At 53.8% G+C, this 21,180-nt stretch overlaps 1 protein-coding gene across 3 annotated transcripts in view; it reads left to right on the forward strand.

Moving 5' to 3' along the window:
- ESYT3 (extended synaptotagmin 3) overlaps nt 1–20,852 on the forward strand; it is a 57,676-nt gene extending 36,824 nt beyond the window's left edge. For 2 of the 3 annotated variants that reach the window (XM_073551894.1, XM_073551896.1), the window contains 19 exons: nt 191–260; nt 649–738; nt 2,008–2,063; nt 10,138–10,262; nt 10,341–10,513; nt 12,838–12,920; nt 13,019–13,067; nt 13,515–13,604; nt 13,752–13,814; nt 13,899–13,967; nt 14,129–14,191; nt 14,665–14,751; nt 14,825–14,974; nt 15,194–15,573; nt 15,649–15,738; nt 15,830–15,961; nt 16,247–16,352; nt 19,908–19,957; nt 20,600–20,852. In XM_073551894.1, coding sequence (XP_073407995.1) covers nt 191–260; nt 649–738; nt 2,008–2,063; nt 10,138–10,262; nt 10,341–10,513; nt 12,838–12,920; nt 13,019–13,067; nt 13,515–13,604; nt 13,752–13,814; nt 13,899–13,967; nt 14,129–14,191; nt 14,665–14,751; nt 14,825–14,974; nt 15,194–15,573; nt 15,649–15,738; nt 15,830–15,961; nt 16,247–16,352; nt 19,908–19,957; nt 20,600–20,636 — 1,963 coding nt within the window. In that variant the 3' untranslated portion in view covers nt 20,637–20,852. The remainder of the gene's footprint in view (nt 1–190; nt 261–648; nt 739–2,007; nt 2,064–10,137; nt 10,263–10,340; nt 10,514–12,837; nt 12,921–13,018; nt 13,068–13,514; nt 13,605–13,751; nt 13,815–13,898; nt 13,968–14,128; nt 14,192–14,664; nt 14,752–14,824; nt 14,975–15,193; nt 15,574–15,648; nt 15,739–15,829; nt 15,962–16,246; nt 16,353–19,907; nt 19,958–20,599) is intronic. The other variant, XM_073551895.1, reaches the window with a different exon arrangement.
- The last annotated feature ends 328 nt before the right edge of the window (nt 20,853–21,180 follow it).

Consider the following 21,180-nt stretch of genomic DNA (forward strand, 5'->3'; position numbering starts at 1 on the left):
CTATTCTGCTGGTGCAGTCACTGTGTACATACATTACATTACATGGAGGTGCTCTGGTACTTTTCTGTCCTTTCCTGTTTCCTTTCATTTGTACCCATTTTCCGTTCCGCAGTGCATGCTGGGTGTTGTTGTCCGTGTGGTCTGGTTAGGCAGTTAACCCCCTGGTGACCGGCTTCTCCTTTCTTTCCAGCTACACCGGAGATTGTGAAATCAATGTGGAGGTGAAGAAGATGTGTAAGGCCGGAGTGAAGGGGATCCAGGTGAGGGGGTCTGAAAGAATAGGGGTCCCTGCTTTGTGCCCTCTTCCCGAGGGTTTGGGGGTCCCCGGGTGGCGCCCCTTCCCGAGGGTTTGGGGGTCCCCTGATAGCGCCCCTTCCCGAGGGTTTGGGGGTCCCCTGATAGCGCCCCTTCCCGAGGGTGTGGGGGTCCCTGGGTGGCGCCCCTTCCCGAGGGTTTGGGGGTCCCTGGGTGGCGCTCCTTCCCGAGGGTTTGGGGGTCCCCTGATGGCGCCCCTTCTCGAGGGTGTGGGGGTCCCCTAGTGGCGCCCCTTCCTGAGGGTAAGGGGTCCCCTAGTGGCACCCTCTACTGTAGAGGCTTCATTACCCCTGTGCTTTCCTGGGTCATTGACGCTCCTTGTGTCTGGGGCAGGTACACGGGACGCTGCGGGTGATCCTGGCGCCGCTCCTGGCAGATGTGCCCTTTATTGGAGCCGTCACCATGTTCTTCATCCACAAGCCGGTAAGTGGGGGCAGCTCTGATAGGGGGGAGGGGATTGTGAAGTTGCGGGGTCTGCGGTGACGCTGTGCTTTGGGCCTTTTGCTGCTCGCGGTCCCTTCCGTTTCTCCGCCCGGTTTTGTCTCCATATTCTTCTCTCCGTGTTCGGATGTCGCTCTTATATCGTGTTTACAATCTGCGGTTTAGGGGGAGACGCGGCGTCTCTGGGGTCATGGATCACCATGTCTGGATGGGGAGCAGACTGGCACGGAGCGCCATCGGGAATACTGGGGAAATGTTCTGTCCTTCTACCAAAAGGGGCAAAACCCGAAATGTCACCAGATACAGGCGCATGGTTGACTTTTCTTCTTCTGTGGTCGTACCTGGACCACAAAGTGTCACCCATCGTATTACATCTGACACTTAGTGTCTGAATCTGGAGCTCATGATTTATTTGGTGCTGGCGGCTCCTTGGTCTGGAGTGTCTTGGGATCTGGCGGCTCTCTGATCTGTCGCTGCTGTCTCCCGGATCTGGCGGCTCTCTGATCTGCCGCTGCTGTCTCCCGGATCTGGCGGCTCTCTGATCTGCCGCTGCTGTCTCCCGGATCTGGCGGCTCTCTGATCTGCCGCTGCTGTCTCCTGGCTCTCTGGTGCTGGCGGGTCCTGGGTCTGGTTTCTCCCCAATCTGCCACTGGTGGCTCCTTGGTCTGGAGTGCCTCGGGATCTAGTCTGGCTGGAGGCTCACTGATCTGCCGCTGGCCATTCCTGGGTCTGACTCCTGTCTGGTGGCTCTCTGGTCTGCCGATGGCTGTTCATGGGTCTGACTCCTCTCTGGTCTGGCGCTGGCAGCTCCTTGGTCTGGAGTGTCTCTGGGTCTGATGGCTCTCTGGTCTGCTGCTGGCTGTTTCGGGGCCTGGCAGCTCTCTGGTCTGCCTCTTGACTCTGGTCTGCCACTGGCGGCTCTCTGCTCTCGCTGCCATCTGGTCTGGTGCTGGCGGCTCTCTGGCGCTGGCGGCTCTCTGCTCTGGTGCTGGCGGCTCTCTGCTCTGGCGGCGCTCTGCTCTGGCGGCTCTCTGCTCTGGCGGCTCTCTGCTCTGGCGGCTCTCTGCTCTGGTGCTGGCGGCTCTCTGCTCTGGCGCTGGCGGCTCTCTGGTCTGGTGGCTCTCTGGTCCGGCGCTGGCGGCTCTCTGGTCCGGCGCTGGCGGCTCTCTGGTCCGGCGCTGGCGGCTCTCTGGTCTGGCGCTGGCGGCTCTCTGGTCTGGCACTCTTCATCATTTTGTTTTCTCTCCACAGCACCTGGATATAAACTGGACCGGTCTGACCAACATCCTGGAGATCCCTGGAGTCAGGTGACTGCTCATTTTTGTGTCCGTATCTCCCATCTGAGTGTCGCCGCGCTCCCCTCACTGTGGACGGACCAGTCAGAGGAGCTGAGACTGTCGATCCACGGCAGAAGTCCTGGTGCGGGTCTCAGCAGTGCTGCCTTCTACCTCTCGGTCTTTACGCTTCTTTCCTTTTTATTAGCCTTTAGTCTTTTTTCCGCAAATTATGCAGTGAATCCGCACCGAGCAGTGGCCACTCATCCCCCCCCCCCCCCAGACTGTAGCTTCGGGCCCCGGGGCCAGCGGGCCTTGTCCTGTATATGAGGTGGCGGCTTCCTGCACGGACCTGTCAGTAACCGCAGGACCGGAAAATCCAGTTTACTGATTTGTCTCCCAGGAGAAGAACACTTGAGAAACAACAAAACAGTGGGATAAAAATAGAGATACAAGCGGCGGTACAGTGTGTCAGGACAACAATACACGTCCTTTACAGGCGTGGTTACAGTGTGTCAGGACAACAGTACACGTCCTGTACAGGCGGCGGTACAGTGTGTCAGGACCATAATACACGTCCTGTACAGGCGGCGGTACAGTGTGTCAGGACCATAATACACGTCCTGTACAGGCGGCGGTACAGTGTGTCAGGACCATAATACACGTCCTGTACAGGCGGCGGTACAGTGTGTCAGGACCATAATACACGTCCTGTACAGGCGGCGGTACAGTGTCAGGACCATAATACACGTCCTGTACAGGCGGCGGTACAGTGTCAGGATGATAATACACGCCCAGTACAGGCGGCGGTACAGTGTCGGGACAATAATACACGTCCTGTACAGGCGGCGGTACAGTGTGTCGGGACCATAATACACGTCCTGTACAGGCGGCGGTACAGTGTCAGGACAATAATACACATCCTGTACAGGCGGCGGTACAGTGTGTCAGGACCATAATACACGTCCTGTACAGGCGGCGGTACAGTGTGTCAGGACCATAATACACGTCCTGTACAGGCGGCGGTACAGTATGTCAGGACCATAATACACGTCCTGTACAGGCGGCGGTACAGTGTGTCAGGACAATAATACACGTCCTGTACAGGCGGCGGTACAGTGTCAGGACCATAATACACGTCCTGTACAGGCGGCGGTACAGTGTGTCAGGACCATAATACACGTCCTGTACAGGCGGCGGTACAGTGTGTCAGGACCATAATACACGTCCTGTACAGGCGGCGGTACAGTATGTCAGGACCATAATACACGTCCTGTACAGGCGGCGGTACAGTATGTCAGGACCATAATACACGTCCTGTACAGGCGGCGGTACAGTATGTCAGGACCATAATACACGTCCTGTACAGGCGGCGGTACAGTATGTCAGGACCATAATACACGTCCTGTACAGGCGGCGGTACAGTGTCAGGACCATAATACACATCCTGTACAGGCGGCGGTACAGTGTGTCAGGACCATAATACACGTCCTGTACAGGCGGCGGTACAGTGTGTCAGGACCATAATACACGTCCTGTACAGGCGGCGGTACAGTATGTCAGGACCATAATACACGTCCTGTACAGGCGGCGGTACAGTGTCAGGACAACAATACACGTCCTGTACAGGCGGCGGTACAGTGTCAGGACCATAATACACGTCCTGTACAGGCGGCGGTACAGTGTGTCAGGACCATAATACACGTCCTGTACAGGCGGCGGTACAGTGTGTCAGGACCATAATACACGTCCTGTACAGGCGGCGGTACAGTATGTCAGGACCATAATACACGTCCTGTACAGGCGGCGGTACAGTGTGTCAGGACAATAATACACGTCCTGTACAGGCGGCGGTACAGTGTCAGGACCATAATACACGTCCTGTACAGGCGGCGGTACAGTGTCAGGACCATAATACACGTCCTGTACAGGCGGCGGTACAGTGTCAGGACAATAATACACATCCTGTACAGGCGGCGGTACAGTGTGTCAGGACCATAATACACGTCCTGTACAGGCGGCGGTACAGTATGTCAGGACCATAATACACGTCCTGTACAGGCGGCGGTACAGTGTGTCAGGACAATAATACACGTCCTATACAGGCGGCGGTACAGTGTCAGGACCATAATACACGTCCTGTACAGGCGGCGGTACAGTGTGTCAGGACAATAATACACGTCCTGTACAGGCGGCGGTACAGTGTCAGGACCATAATACACGTCCTGTACAGGCGGCGGTACAGTATGTCAGGACCATAATACACGTCCTGTACAGGCGGCGGTACAGTGTGTCAGGACCATAATACACGTCCTGTACAGGCGGCGGTACAGTGTGTCAGGACCATAATACACGTCCTGTACAGGCGGCGGTACAGTGTGTCAGGACAATAATACACGTCCTGTACAGGCGGCGGTACAGTGTCAGGACCATAATACACGTCCTGTACAGGCGGCGGTACAGTATGTCAGGACCATAATACACGTCCTGTACAGGCGGCGGTACAGTGTCAGGACAATAATACACATCCTGTACAGGCGGCGGTACAGTGTGTCAGGACCATAATACACGTCCTGTACAGGCGGCGGTACAGTATGTCAGGACCATAATACACGTCCTGTACAGGCGGCGGTACAGTGTGTCAGGACAATAATACACGTCCTATACAGGCGGCGGTACAGTGTCAGGACCATAATACACGTCCTGTACAGGCGGCGGTACAGTGTGTCAGGACCATAATACACGTCCTGTACAGGCGGCGGTACAGTGTCTGGATGATAATACATGTCCTGTACAGGCGGCGGTACAGTGTGTCAGGATGATAATACACGTCCAGTACAGGCGGCGGTACAGTGTCGGGACAATAATACACGTCTGGTACAGGTGGCTGTACAGTGTCAGGATAATACATGGCGGGTACAGGCGGTGGTACAGTGTGTCAGGACAATACTACACGTCTGGTACAGGCGGCGGTTCAGTGTGTCAGGACAATAATACAGGTCCTGTACAGGTGGCGGTAAAGTGTCAGGATAATACATGGCGGGTACAGGCGGCTGTAAAATGTCTGGATGATAATGCACAGTGGGTACAGGCGGTACAGTGTGTCAGGACAATAATACACATCTGGTACAGGCGGTACAGTGTGTCAGGACAATAATACACGTCCTGTACAGGCGGTGGTGCAGTTTCTCTGGAGGGTAATGCACAGTGGGCACAGGCGGCGATACACTGTCAGGATAATGGTGGGTACTGGCGTCGGTACACTGTCAGGATAATACATGGCGGATACAGGCGGTGGCACAGTGTGTCAGGACAATAATACACGTCTGGTACAGGCGGCGGTACAGTGTGTCAGGACAATAATACACGTCCAGTACAGGCGACGGAACAGTGTGTCAGGATAATACATGGAGGGTACAGGTGGCGGTACAGTGTCTGGATGATAATGCACAGTGGGTACAGGCGGCGGTACAGTGGCAGGACAATAATACACATCTGGTACAGGCGGTGGTGCAGTTTCTCTGGATGATAATGCACAGTGGGTAGAGGTGGCGATATACTGTCAGGATAATACATGGCGGGTACAGGCGGCGGTACAGTATGTCAGGACAATAATACACATCTGGTACAGGCGGCGGTACACTGCCAGTATAATACATGGCGGGTACAGGCGCCATACAGTGTCAGGATAATAGCACAATGGGAACAGGCGATAGTGTGCCAGGATAATACATGGCGGGTACAGGCGCCATACAGTGTCAGGATAATAACACGATGGGAACAGGCGATAGTGTGTCAGGATAATACATGGCGGGTACAGGCGCCATACAGTGTCAGGATAATAACACGATGGGAACAGGCGATAGTGTGTCAGGATAATACATGGCGGGTACAGGTAGCGGTACATTGTGCCAGGGTAAAATATACATGGGTACAGGTGGCGGAACAGTGTCAGGATAATATATGGTGGGTGGTATTATTATTATTTATTATTACAGAGCCATTTATTCCATGGCGCTTTACTGTACTTGTATGTATTATGTATACCCCTCCTCACATGTAATCTTACACAATACAAGTCACGACTGGTACAGGAGGAGCGAGGACCCTGCCCGCGAGGGCTCACAGTCTACAAGGGATGGGTGAGGATACAGTAGGCGAGGATAGAGCTGGTCGTGCAGCGGTTTGGTGGATCGGTGGTTACTGCAGGTTGTCGGAAGAGGTCGGTCTTCAGGTTCTTTTTGAAGGTTTCCATGGTAGGCGAGAGTCTGATGTGTTGGGGTAGAGAGTTCCAGAGTAGGGGGGATGCAGGCTGCGGTACAGTGTGTTAGGATAATAATAGTACTGCAGCCTTGCAGCGTCGAAGTTCTGGGTTTGAATCCCACCAAGGACAACATCTGCAAGGAGTTTGTATGTTCTCCCCGTGTTTGCATGGGTTTACGCCGGGTTCTCCGGTTTTCTCCCACACTACAAAGACATACTGATAGGGAATTTAGATTGTGAGATTGCAGTGCCTACAATGTCTGTAAACTGTAAAGCGCTGTGGAATATGTTGGTGCTATATAAATAGATTATTATTACACTTCTGGTACAGGTGGCTTTAGAGTATCAGGATAATACACGGAGGGTACAGGCGACAATGTCAGGATAATACAATGCGGGTACAGACGGAATTACAGTGTCAGGATAATGAACAGTGGGTACAGGCGACATTACAATGTCAGGATAATACACGATGGGTACAGGCGACATTACAATGTCAGGATAATACACAGTGGGTACAGGCGGTGTTATAATGTCAGGATAATACACGGTGGGTACAGGCGGTGTTATAATGTCAGGATAATACACGGTGGGTACAGGCAGTGTTATAATGTCAGAATAATACACGGCGGGTACAGGCGGTGTTATAATGTCAGAATAATACACGGTGGGTACAGGCAGTGTTATAATGTCAGGATAATATACACGATGGGTACAGGCGACATTACAGTGTCGGGATAATACATGGCAGGTACAGACGGAATTACAATGTCAGGATAATGAACAGTGGGTACAGGCGGTGTTATAATGTCAGGATAATACACAGCGGGTACAGGCGACATTACAATGTCAGGATAATACACAGCGGGTACAGGCGACATTACAATGTCAGGATAATACACGGCGGGTACAGACAGCGTTATAATGTCAGGATAATACACGGCGGGTACAGACAGCGTTATAATGTCAGGATAATACACGGTGGGTACAGACAGCGTTATAATGTCAGGATAATACACGGTGGGTACAGGCGACATTACAATGTCAGGATAATACAGAGCGGGTACAGGTGACGTTACAATGTCAGGATAATACACGGTGGGTACAGGCGGTGTTATAATGTCAGGATATAATACACGGTGGGTACAGGCGGTGTTATAATGTCAGGATAATACACGGTGGGTACAGGCGGTGTTATAATGTCAGAATAATACACGGTGGGTACAGGCAGTGTTATAATGTCAGGATAATACACGATGGGTACAGGCGACATTACAGTGTCGGGATAATACATGGCAGGTACAGACGGAATTACAATGTCAGGATAATGAACAGTGGGTACAGGCGGTGTTATAATGTCAGGATAATACACAGCGGGTACAGGCGACATTACAATGTCAGGATAATACACAGCGGGTACAGGCGACATTACAATGTCAGGATAATACACAGCGGGTACAGGCGACATTACAATGTCAGGATAATACACGGCGGGTACAGACAGCGTTATAATGTCAGGATAATACACGGCGGGTACAGGCGACATTACAATGTCAGGATAATACACAGCGGCGGGTACAGGCGACATTACAATGTCAGGATAATACACAGCGGGTACAGGTGACGTTACAATGTCAGGATAATACACAGCGGGTACAGGCGACATTACAATGTCAGGATAATACAGAGCGGGTACAGGTGACGTTACAATGTCGGGATAATACACAGCGGGTACAGGTGACGTTAGTGTCAGAATAATACACGGGTACAGGCGACATTACAATGTCAGGATAATACATGGCGAGTACAGGCGACATTACAATGTCAGGATAATACACGGTGGGTACAGGCGGTGTTATAATGTCAGGATAATACACGGTGGGTACAGGCGACATTACAGTGTCGGGATAATACATGGCAGGTACAGACGGAATTACAATGTCAGGATAATGAACAGTGGGTACAGGCGGTGTTATAATGTCAGGGTAATACACGGCGGGTACAGACAGCGTTATAATGTCAGGATAATACACGGTGGGTACAGGCGACATTACAATGTCAGGATAATACATGGCGGGTACAGGCGACATTACAATGTCCGGATAATACATGGCGGGTACAGGCGACATTACAATGTCAGGATAATACACGGTGGGTACAGGCGACATTACAATGTCAGGATAATACACGGTGGGTACAGGCGGTGTTATAATGTCAGGATAATACACGGTGGGTACAGGCGATGTTACAGTGTCAGGATAATACACGATGGGTACAGGCGACATTACATTGTCGGGATAATACATGGCAGGTACAGACGGAATTACAATGTCAGGATAATGAACAGTGGGTACAGGCGGTGTTATAATGTCAGGATAATACACAGCGGGTACAGGCGACATTACAATGTCAGGATAATACACAGCGGGTACAGGCGACATTACAATGTCAGGATAATACACGGCGGGTACAGGTGACGTTACAATGTCAGGATAATACACAGCGGCGGGTACAGGTGACGTTACAATGTCAGGATAATACACAGCGGGTACAGGCGACATTACAATGTCGGGATAATACACAGCGGGTACAGGTGACGTTAGTGTCAGAATAATACACGGGTACAGGCGACATTACAATGTCAGGATAATACATGGCGAGTACAGGCGACATTACAATGTCAGGATAATACACGGTGGGTACAGGCGGTGTTATAATGTCAGGATAATACACGGTGGGTACAGGCGACATTACAGTGTCGGGATAATACATGGCAGGTACAGACGGAATTACAATGTCAGGATAATGAACAGTGGGTACAGGCGGTGTTATAATGTCGGGGTAATACACGGCGGGTACAGACAGCGTTATAATGTCAGGATAATACACGGTGGGTACAGGCGGTGTTATAATGTCAGGATAATACATGGCGGGTACAGGCGACATTACAATGTCAGGATAATACATGGCGGGTACAGGCGACATTACAATGTCAGGATAATACACGGTGGGTACAGGCGGTGTTATAATGTCAGGATAATACACGGTGGGTACAGGCGACATTACAATGTCAGGATAATACATGGCGGGTACAGGCGACATTACAATGTCAGGATAATACACGGTGGGTACAGGCGACATTACAATGTCAGGATAATACACGGTGGGTACAGGCGGTGTTATAATGTCAGGATAATACACGGTGGGTACAGGCGGTGTTATAATGTCAGGATAATACACGGTGGGTACAGGCGGTGTTATAATGTCAGGATAATACACGGTGGGTACAGGCGATGTTACAGTGTCAGGATAATACACGGTGGGTACAGGCGGTGTTATAATGTGTCAGGTACATATAGTCCATGCTGTTGGTTTAGCACAGTGGCCCAGTTCACAGTGACGGTTGGTGCGGTCTCTCGGACACTGTGGGGCCGTCTTCCTCTGGATGGCTCGCCCTTGTGTTCGTGATCGCAGAGGCGGCGTAGTCGGCCGGGTTTGCGTTTTCTGTGCACTAATGGAGCACAACGACCTGATCGCTGCCTCCTCTTGATCTTCACGTGACTCCGCACTGCCCCTTAGTGGCCACAACATTATAAGGCGTCTCCAGGGGCATTCTGCTTCTCTCTGATTTTTCAAGCTGATTGTGGCGTCAGTAAAGAGGAGGAACTGATCGGCGACAGTGAATATTTACTGATCGTTGGTCGCTCCATCTCCTGATCACACAGCTGACCGCGCTCATGACGGCGCAGAGCGATCTCGATGGTTCCGTGCACACACGCTGCGGTTGTTCTCGGCATCTGGCTGTGATCGGTCTCTCATGGTTTCTTCTGGTTGTGTCTTGCAGTGACATGTCGGACGGGATGATAGTCGACCTCATCGCCTCGTATCTCGTGTTGCCCAACAGATTCACCTTCCCCCTGAGTGGCCATGTGAACGCCGCCCAGCTCCGCTTCCCCGTGCCGCAGGCGAGTATCAGAGCGGCGGCTCATTTCGATCTAGAGCGGCAGATCTGGCGCAGTGTGACGTCACCTTCTGTATTTCAGGGAGTCTTAAGAGTTTATCTCCACGAGGCCGAACACCTGATCCCGAAGGACACGTACCTGAAGGGCATCATAAAGGGCAAGTCCGACCCGTACGCCGTCATGAGGGTGGGAAACCAGACGTTCAAGAGCCGCACCATCAAGGAGAATCTGAATCCTCGCTGGAACGAGATGTACGAGGTGAGCGGAAGCCCCCATGTGATATACGATGTGCCCCCCACGTGTGTATAGATTTTGTGGGGTTTCTGCTCACTCGTTTGCGGTTTCAGTGAAACTTCCGGGCTCATTTATTAAAGGGAACCTGTCACCCCCCTAAGGCTGCACTCTGTGAAGGTGGCTCCTCTGTGACCGACCCCCAGTAACGCTGAAATATCGACTTTTATACCTAGCTCCTCATACCTGTAATGTGTCCCGTAGGTATGATGTGTCCCCTGTATCAGCCGCCTACCGTCCGTCCATCATGCCTGTCCTGTGTCTCGGCGCCTTCCACCATCCGTCCCATCATGATGCCCCGTGCGTCGCCGCCGCCTCCTCCTGTTTTGAATGCTGGCGCCTCCGCTGTGACAAGAGTTCTCAGGCATGCGCAGTGCGCGCTGCCCGAGAACAGACATCTGGCTATTGCGCCTGCGCGTTGCAAAGTCCCCAGCCCTGCAGTGTGAATACATCATAACACACTGCGGGGCGGGATCTGGGGCCTCCACAACGCGCAGGCACAATAGCCTGATGTCGGTTCTCAGGCAGTGCGGCGCACTACGCATGCCCGAGAACTCTTGTCACAGTAAGAGTCATTGGCACTCTGTTTACTGATATGGGGCATGCCTGCGACCCCTCGCTGGTTGGAGGGTCAACTCTGCAGGCAGGATATGCATAATATGAGCATAGCTGACCGAGGCTGCAGTCCATCGGCTTGATGGTCATGGGGCAGTGGGCGGGTATGTGACCCAGGGTGTGACACCTCCAACAAATCGCGTTATTAGATAAGGCCTTTGGCAACCACTCAGATGCTCCCTGGGCTCTTGGATGCAGCCCAGATGTGGCTCTAGTTCCCTATTTTGGGTGTCAGGCCCTCTTTGGGAACCCCAGTATGGAGATGTTCCCCAAGAAACTCTTGACTGCGTGATACCTTTCCACTATACCCACCAGATCATCGGTATTCCAGGGATCTCCCTGGGTGACCAGGACTGCACCGGCCTCGGAAGGGAGTGTGTGAACCTGTCCATGATGACCCGCCCCACCTCTGTGCTGTGGAGGAGGATCCTGAATGCTACCACTTTTGAATCAGGTGTAGAAGTTCGAACATTTGGGATCATGATGAGCCCAGTGGTGCACTCGTTGCTCCCTGACCGTTTCTCCTAAGTGCGCCAAGATCTCTGTTTTTAACTTGGCGTACTCTCTTGCATCCTTCGAGGCCAGGTCATAGTAGGCCTTCTGAGATTAAATATGGCACCAGAGCCTTTGCCCGCTGCTCCAGAGGCAGTTTCTCCTGTTCCAGAACCCTTTCCAAGACAGTCAAGAACACTTCAACATCATCACTCAGGGTCATCTTTTGCAAGGCTCTCCTTACCATCTTCCTTCCTTGCAACCCTGACTTGCGGTGGGGCGGTTGCCCTGCCGCAGATCGCCCTGGCTTTGCGTTCCATCTGCTGCTGCCGCTGTAACTGGTGTTGCTGGATCTGTTGGTCTCCTGCTGTGCCTGTTCCTGCTGAACCAATTGTTTGACCACCTCCTCCATTTCGTCTGACCGCGCTTCCACTTTTGCGACTGCCTTCACCTAGGGCATGTGGTTACCCCGTTCGAGTGACCTATGTCCTCTGGGATTTCTGCCCGCACTTCTAGCACCAACTGTAGGGTCTCTGCTTGGTTGTGTTTTGAGGTCGGGATAGGAAGCGGTGTCAGTGAAACGTCCGAACTGGTTTATTAAGACTCCTTAAACCTATCTGGACAACAAAACAAAGACGGCCATTTCCATCTCTAAGTGAAAACATTAAAGCAAATGGTCCATATACTAAATGGTCCATACAGGGGTTGGGCCTCTCCGGTCAGTGTCGAGCTCTTTGGTCACCACTGGAGGTCTGCACTCCTCCACACACACACACCCTGAAGGAGACAACTGGTCTCCTTATATCTGCCGTACCACGCCCCGGGGTGGGGATATGTGAGCAGCCGGTCCCACCAACCGCTCTGACTGCTCGTAAACCCGGCCCTGATACGCCCTATTAACTCTCTCAGCACGGTCTCCCTTCAGGGCCTGTCCGGCGGCCATCTTACAATATATCCACCTCTATGTCCCTCTGCTCGTGTCATATATATTCCTGTGTATAGTGGATATATTCTGGTCTACAGAGGGTGGAAGTAACGATACCGAGTGCGGAGGAGCCAAAAAGTCTGCTGACCCCATAACTGCAGAGTTCAGAAGCATCTGAGGTGGATGTGGGGGGCACATACTTTTCTTGTCTGTATATGTCTCCCCTGTGTGTCATCGCTGCCCATTAATCCTCTTGCAGTTTGTCATCCATGAGGTTCCTGGACAGGATCTGGAAATCGATGTTTATGACGAGGATCCTGACAAGGACGACTTTCTGGGAAGGTAACCTCACTTGTCGGGGTCCTATGTGTGTGATGTGTAGGCGGTCCCATGGGTGACATGTCTGGGGTCCTGTGTGACGTGTTCCATTTGTCTCGCAGTCTGGTCATTGGCCTGGAGGGAGTGATGAAGGATCGAATTGTGGACGAGGTGAGTTGCCGCTGTCCGGTGGAGCTTGGCGCGGTTGGGGGCTGCCGGTGGAGCGTGGCGCGGTTGGGGGCTGCCGGTGGAGCGTGGCGCGGTTGGGGGCTGCCGGTGGAGCGTGACGCGGTCGGGGGCTGCTGGTGGCGCAGTTGGTGGGAGCCAGTAGAGCGTGGCGCGGTCGGGGGCTGCCGGTGGAGCGTGGCGCGGTCGGGGGCTGCCGGTGGAGCGTGGCGCGGTCGGGGGCTGCCGGTGGAGCGTGGCGCGGTCGGGGGCTGCCGGTGGAGCGTGGCGCGGTCGGGGGCTGCCGGTGGAGCGTGGCGCGGTCGGGGGCTGCCGGTGGAGCGTGGCGCGGTCGGGGGCTGCCGGTGGAGCGTGGCGCGGTCGGGGGCTGTCGGTGGAGCGTGGCGCGGGCGGTGGCCGGTGCAGGTTGCTGACTCTGCTTCTCTCCCGCAGTGGTTCCCGCTCAGTGATGTGGCCAGTGGGTCGGTTCATCTGAAGCTGGAGTGGTTCTCGCTGCTGTCCACACAAGATAAACTGCGAGAGGTGAGGAATCCCCTCCATGACGGTGCACAGCCCCCTGCCCCAGGTCTGGCCCGAGCCTGGAAGATACAGACAATGGAGGGTCACGGTCGGCGGTCTCCTCTCCTTCCGCTGCCTCCTATAACCGGTTTCTTCTTTTTTCCGCTGCAGACGCGGGACGGTCTGTCCACCGCTATGGTGATCGTGTATCTGGACTGTGCCGGGGCGTTACCAGTAAGTGCGTTGGGTGTTATGTGGTGATGGCGGCCGTGGCCTGATGCCGCCTCGCTGGCCTCACTGTTTCCTCTTCGTCTACAGAAGAACCATTTTGAATACTCCAACAATGAGCACACGGCCCGGAAGCAGCGATACGCCGCGGTCCCGAAGGTAAGGAGCAGCAGTGCCCACTGCACATCGGTATCACCGGCGCCACTGAGAGGCCACGCTGCGCAGCTGTTGTTCTATGTTGTCAGCTGGTCTGGGCAGGGACTGGTCGGCGGCCGTGGGCTCTCATGGCCGATTTCTGACCGATGTTGTGTTCTGTGCAGTGTGAGAAGGAGCCGAGCTCGTACGTCGTCATGTGCGTGGGGAAAAAGTCCGCGAAGAGTAAGGTGAGCGGCAGCGGGATCCCCGGATCCACATGATCGCCGTCATTCCCAGAGGCCCTGACCTCGTACCTCCCACAGCTGAGCCTTTGTTACAGTGTATCAGTCCAGGCTGTCTAGACAGGATACATTGTAACAAAGTCCTGAATCTGTATACTGCTGCTCCCCGAGAATCGGCTACCCCTGAGCCCAGTGTAACGGACCCTCTGCTGTGTGAGTGGGACCAGGACAGGTCTTCAGCCAATTGATGGAAATAATGAAGGTTTCTACTCATACGCAGCGAGCAGAGATCTTACAAATGGGGAGGAATGAACCCGGAGGTCTAACTGACGTCGCAGCACTTAGAATGATCTGCAGATGGCGCCGTATTTACAGGGGATGGTGACGTCCAGTGGGAGAGGGGCAGTTTGCCCTTAGTGACCACAGGCGGCGTTGTGGCTGTTACCTGCCGCCATCGTGAATGTCTCTTCTCCCTGCAGACGTGCTCCAACACCAAGGACCCGGTGTGGGAACAGGCCTTCGCTTTCTTCATTCAGGACGTCCACATGCAGCATCTACACGTGGAGGTAACGTGGCCGCAGCACCGCGTCTGCATGGGTCTTGCAGCGGAGCGCGTCCTTCATGTGTCTGTCTCCTCAGGTGAAGGATGATGACCGGCAGTGCGCCCTTGGTTTGCTGGATATCCCCCTCCATCGCCTTCTGTCCGGTGATGACCTGACCGTGGACCAGCGCTTCCCGCTCACCAACTCCGGGCCCAACAGCTTCATCAAGATGAAGATCGTCCTCCGGGTGAGAGCGGCGCCTTCCATGCAAGGTGCTGAGTACCATCGAGGTCCTCTGCCGCCGACCCCTGTGCGCCTCTGCCGCCGACCCCTGTGCGCCTCTGCCACCGACCCCTGTGCGCCTCTGCCGCCGACCCCTGTGCGCCTCTGCCGCCGACCCCTGTGCGCCTCTGCCGCCGACCCCTGTGCGCCTCTGCCGCTAATCGTGTGCCATATGCATCCCCAGATTCTGCACATTGAGGACCCAGACCCGGAGGCCGTCTACGCAGGAATTAACTCTTTGAAGCATGGACCAGTCTCCATTAGACGGATGCCACAAGAGAAATCCCATAAAAATCCCCGCAAGCCCAGCGACACTCAGCAGAACCAGATCAATTACATCCCGCAGAACAAGGTGGTCCGGAAGGAGAGCGCAAGCGGCGTCAGCCAACGTATCCACCACTCCAGCTCCGAGCAAACGGCAGCCCCCAACCAGACCCCGGGGCCGCCCGCTCCCACGTCAGCGCTCCGCACACCCAACCTGAGACACCTGCAGAGAATGGCGCCCAGCCTGATGTCTCTCAACTCCATGGCCTCCTCCGTGTTTGACCTCAGCGGGGACCCCAGGTGCGTCTCATTAACCCTTTACAAGGACTGAAGTGTCCCCAATATCTGTCTAATGGCCACTCTTCACTTTTCCAGCAGCCCTGCTGTGGTGACAGGAGAGGTCAACATCTCTGTCCGGTATGCCTCGCTCCGACACTGCCTCATTGTGTCCATCAATGGCTGCAGGTAAGGTGGTGCCTAATGGAGGGTCAATGCATTGCCGCCCCTGCGGTGCCGCCCTGGGCCCTCGCGGTAATGCCAACTTCTGTTCTCCAAGGAACCTGCTCCGGTGCTCAAATCATGGTGCCGATCCCTACGTCCGCATCTACCTGCTCCCTGACCGAAGGTGGGCCAGCCGCAAGAAGACAACGGTGAAGAAGAAGACCCTTAACCCCATCTACAATGAGAAGTTAGTAGCACCACCTGCCCCATGTGACCCCGGACGTGACGATTATCAGTACCAAACCAGTAGCCTCCATGTCCGGTACCAGACTTGTTCTGTCCTGGAACCGCCCTGATCTAGTGCCGACACTTGCTATAGCAGTGCACGTGCGGGGCGCTCAGTGGTCAGGAGCCGGGCCCCTGACACCAGGCGGATTGCTCGGAGGAAATCCGTGGTCACTCCCAGATCTTTTGGTCTATTCCATGTGTTGTGGCCCCAGGATTCCCACTGACCGGCCCTTTTGTCCCCCAGGTTCGAGTTTCTGGTTTCCCTTGAAGATGCCAGGAAGCGGACGCTGGACATCGCGGTGAAGAACAACCGGCTGTTCGGCTCGCAGGAGCGGAAGGAGATGGGAAGGGTGAGTGACGGGGTCACCGCAGGGGCCACTGCCCTCTCGCCTGGCGCTGTCATTTATGGCAGGTTCTACATCGTTTGGGATTTGGCCTGTAATTTATATCGTGGGTTCAATTATTGTACGCGCAGCCGCTGGCCAGGATTAGGGTGAATGGGGTGCTGTCTCATACCATGGAGCTGCCTAGGGGAACGAGGCAGGGGTGCCCGCTCTCCCCTTCTGTTTGCTCTGGCTGTGGAGCTGCTGGCCCCAAAAATGCGACAGTCTACGGAGGTCTCGGGATTCAGATACGGTATGATAGAGGGGAAAATAGCGCTCTCTGCGGGCGACGTGTTGCTCCTCAGTGACCCCCAATCATCTTTCGGGAATGTCATAGAACTCGTGGAGGGGTTTGGATCTCTATCGGGGCTGGTGATTAATTGGAGTAAATCGTATTTGCTTTATATAGATGAGACGGTCGATGAAATGGAAGTGAGCAGACTTCAGGTAGTGAGGCAATGCAAGTCTCTGGGGATATGGATATCGATATTGGGGACCCTCAGGGCCGAGGTGGGAGCCTGGAATAAACTGCACAAAGTGCTGGATGTCCTACACAATGCACCCATATGGAGTCCCCAGGGAAAATTCAAACAAATAAGTTCTCTGTTTAGGGACCTGGTGTGGGGGAAAAAGTGTCCCCGTATCAGACTGGAGACCCTTCAGCGACCCAAGGATGATGGGGGCTGGCTTTGCCTAATCCCAGGTATATTTCCTTGCGGCCTAGTGTCAACACGTAAGGGGCTGGGCGCAGGAGGCGACCCCCAGCGCGGAACAGCTTATAGTGGAAGGGCTGACGGGTAGACGCCCTGTGGGTCAATGCTTGCAGGATGGATCTCTGTGGACACTTGGGAGAACATACCCCACACTGTCCGATCCATAAAGTATGGGGGAAGGGTAGACGCATTCGGGGTGTTACCGGCTTGATATGGAATAATAATAATCTCCCAGAGTTCAGGGCCTTGGGGGGGCCTGACGGAATGGCAGGCTAAAGGGATCCAGCATATTTACCAGGTGACGGACCAGCAGGGGTTGAAGTCTTTTCCTCAGTTACAGTTTGGTCCTCTGGGGGCTTCCAGCTCGTACAGATGAGGCACGCAGTCCGGGCTCAGGAGAGGGCTGGGCACCTCACTATTCAGGGGGATATTGTGCTGGATTACATACAGTGGGGCAAAAAAGTATTTAGTCAGTCAGCAATAGTGCAAGTTCCACCACTTAAAAAGATGAGAGGCGTCTGTAATTTACATCATAGGTAGACCTCAACTATGGGAGACAAACTGAGAAAAAAAAATCCAGAAAATCACATTGTCTGTTTTTTTTTCATTTTATTTGCATATTATGGTGGAAAATAAGTATTTGGTCAGAAACAAGCAATCAAGATTTCTGGCTCTCACAGACCTGTAACTTCTTCTTTAAGAGTCTCCTCTTTCCTCCACTCATTACCTGTAGTAATGGCACCTGTTTAAACTTGTTATCAGTATAAAAAGACACCTGTGCACACCCTCAAACAGTCTGACTCCAAACTCCACTATGGTGAAGACCAAAGAGCTGTCGAAGGACACCAGAAACAAAATTGTAGCCCTGCACCAGGCTGGGAAGACTGAATCTGCAATAGCCAACCAGCTTGGAGTGAAGAAATCAACTGTGGGAGCAATAATTAGAAAATGGAAGACATACAAGACCACTGATAATCTCCCTCGATCTGGTGCTCCACGCAAAATCCCACCCCGTGGGGTCAGAATGATCACAAGAACGGTGAGCAAAAATCCCAGAACCACGCAGGGGGACCTAGTGAATGAACTGCAGAGAGCTGGGACCAATGTAACATGGTCTACCATAAGTAACACACTACGCCACCATGGACTCAGATCCTGCAGTGCCAGACGTGTCCCACTGCTTAAGCCTGTACATGTCCGGGCCCGTCTGAAGTTTGCTAGAGAGCATTTGGATGATTCAGAGGAGATTTGGGAGAATGTCCTATGGTCTGATGAAACCAAACTGGAACTGTTTGGTAGAAACACAACTTGTCGTGTTTGGAGGAAAAAGAATACTGAGTTGCATCCATCAAGCACCATACCTACTGTAAAGCATGGTGGTGGAAACATCATGCTTTGGGGCTGTTTCTCTGCAAAGGGGCCAGGACGACTGATCCGGGTACATGAAAGAATGAATGGGGCCATGTATCGTGAGATTTTGAGTGCAAACCTCCTTCCATCAGCAAGGGCATTGAAGATGAAACGTGGCTGGGTCTTTCAACATGACAATGATCCAAAGCACACCGCCAGGGCAACGAAGGAGTGGCTTCGTAAGAAGCATTTCTAGGTCCTGGAGTGGCCTAGCCAGTCTCCAGATCTCAACCCTTTAGAAAACCTTTGGAGGGAGTTGAAAGTCCGTGTTGCCAAGCGAAAAGCCAAAAACATCACTGCTCTAGAGGAGATCTGCATGGAGGAATGGGCCAACATACCAACAACAGTGTGTGGCAACCTTGTGAAGACTTACAGAAAACGTTTGACCTCTGTCATTGCCAACAAAGGATATATCACAAAGTATTGAGATGAAATTTTGTTTCTGACCAAATACTTATTTTCCACCATAATATGCAAATAAAATGAAAAAAAAAAAACAGACAATGTGATTTTCTGGATTTTTTTTTCTCAGTTTGTCTCCCATAGTTGAGGTCTACCTATGATGTAAATTACAGACGCCTCTCATCTTTTTAAGTGGTGGAACTTGCACTATTGCTGACTGACTAAATACTTTTTTGCCCCACTGTATGTGGGAACGGGCCCACTAGTGGGGTAATGTCCTCCTCATATGGGGATGTACTGCACACCTTTTTACTTAAATCTCCAATCGAAGCCAGGGCCAAGTGGGAGAAGGAGGTGGGCCCAATAGAGGACGAGACGTGGGACTCCGCTCTGGAGTGGGCACCAAGACTGTCGCTGAGCGAGCCGGGTAGGCTGTCCCAGCTGTATATAGTGCACAGCGTCTAGAAGTCCCCGGACGGGCTGTGTGAGGCGGGCCTGAGGCCTAATTCTGAGGGTCCCCGGTGCAGGAACGACGGTGCGGGTATCTACCATATGATGTGGACCTGCCCTGGGCTGCCTCCTCCCGGCTGGTGGTCCTGAGTCTCATGGAAGGTGATCGCTAGAGGCTGGATAAGGAGCTGCCGTCCGGGGGAGAGACGTGACACACGTCATTACACTGGAGAAGGGGGAAGTCTGCCCTCTACGAGAAGTTATGGGCGCCATGGTTGGAGTAGGGAGAAAGACAGGGTGACGTTGGGGGAAATGTCAGCATCTGCGGGAATATTACACTGCGGCATAGGACGGAGGTGAATCCGTTATTCTGTGATGTTGGGAAATGCCGGACTGACGATAAGCGCTGTCTAAGGGGGGGGGAGGGGGTGGGTGAGGTTCTGGGCGAAGGGGGTTGTTTCTGGAAACTGCATTTTGTCAGATTGTATTATGCTTTATCTTTAATATAAATCTCTTTCACTATGTAAACCCGGTGTTCCTCTCACAGACGGTGGTGGACCTGTCCCGGGAAGACATTGACCAAGGAGTCACCGACTGGTAAGACCCCAGATGTGGCCCTTACCTATAATACAGGGGCCACACCCAGCCAGAGGCTGTGTACATGTGTGGCTCCTCATCCTCACCCCCCAGTGTCCCCTATAAATGTCCTAGAAAGGTGGCAGCCACATCATGCCCTTCCATAATGGCTCACCTATAGACGCCGCCCCGCGTCCCTCCTTCTGTCCGCGTCTCCCCCTGCTGCCCGCGTTCCCCCCCCCTCCCTGCTGCCCGCGTCTCTCCCTGCTGCCCGCGTCTCTCCCTGCTGCCCGCGTCTCTCCCTGCTGCCCGCGTCTCTCCCTGCTGCCCGCGTCCCCCCCCCTCCCTGCTGCCCGCGTCTCTCCTTGCTGCCCGCGTCCCCCCCCTCCTGCTGCCCGCGTCCCCCCCCTCCTGCTGCCCGCGTCCCCCCCCTCCTGCTGCCCGTGTCCCCCCCCTCCTGCTGCCCGCGTCTCTCCCTGCTGCCCAGGTCCCTCCTGCTGCCTGTGTCCCCCCCTCCTGCTGCCCGCGTCCCTCCTGCTGCCCGCGTCCCTCCTGCTGCCCGCGTCCCTCCTGCCCGCGTCTCCCCCCCCCTCCTGCTGCCCGTGTCCCCCCCTCCTGCTGCCCGCGTCCCCCCAACTCTAATGGCCGCTCTCTGTCTTGCAGGTTTGAGCTGCTGATATCCGGTCACCCGACCTCCTGAGTGCCTCCGCAGCCGCCGTGTTTTCTGTGTGTAAATATGTAGATATGTAATATACAGATTTTATCTGCGGGGAGGCTGTATACATGTACAGTGTACAGACAGACGCCATATTGTGCTCCTCGCCCGCCGCTATTTATACGTTCTCACATGATTATTTATTCCACCCCCTGAATCCGCGGCGCTGCGTCCGCGCCAAAATAAAGATTTACATTGTAACCGGCTCCTGAGTGTTGTTAATCCCCAGGTAACCATGGAGACGCACAGCCGTGCACAGGAGCTGCAGGCACAGAACGGAGGAGACGAATCATTTTAGTATCATGTAGTTTTGACAATTTGTAGTTGTTGTTGTTCGTTTTTTTTAATAAAATTTGAGTTCTCTGGAGTGTGGGGGATGGGACGGAGTACACGGCTTTGCCCCCGCGCGGCCTCTGGCGGGGGATGGGACTGAGTACACGGCTTTGCCCCCGCGCGGCCTCTGGCGGGGGATGGGACTGAGTACACGGCTTTGCCCCCGCGCGGCCTCTGGCGGGGGATGGGACTGAGT

The sequence above is a fragment of the Dendrobates tinctorius genome, unplaced genomic scaffold (assembly GCF_039654945.1).
Source record: "Dendrobates tinctorius isolate UK_male_01 unplaced genomic scaffold, ASM3965494v1 ptg000182l, whole genome shotgun sequence".
Taxonomy (NCBI): domain Eukaryota; kingdom Metazoa; phylum Chordata; class Amphibia; order Anura; family Dendrobatidae; genus Dendrobates; species Dendrobates tinctorius.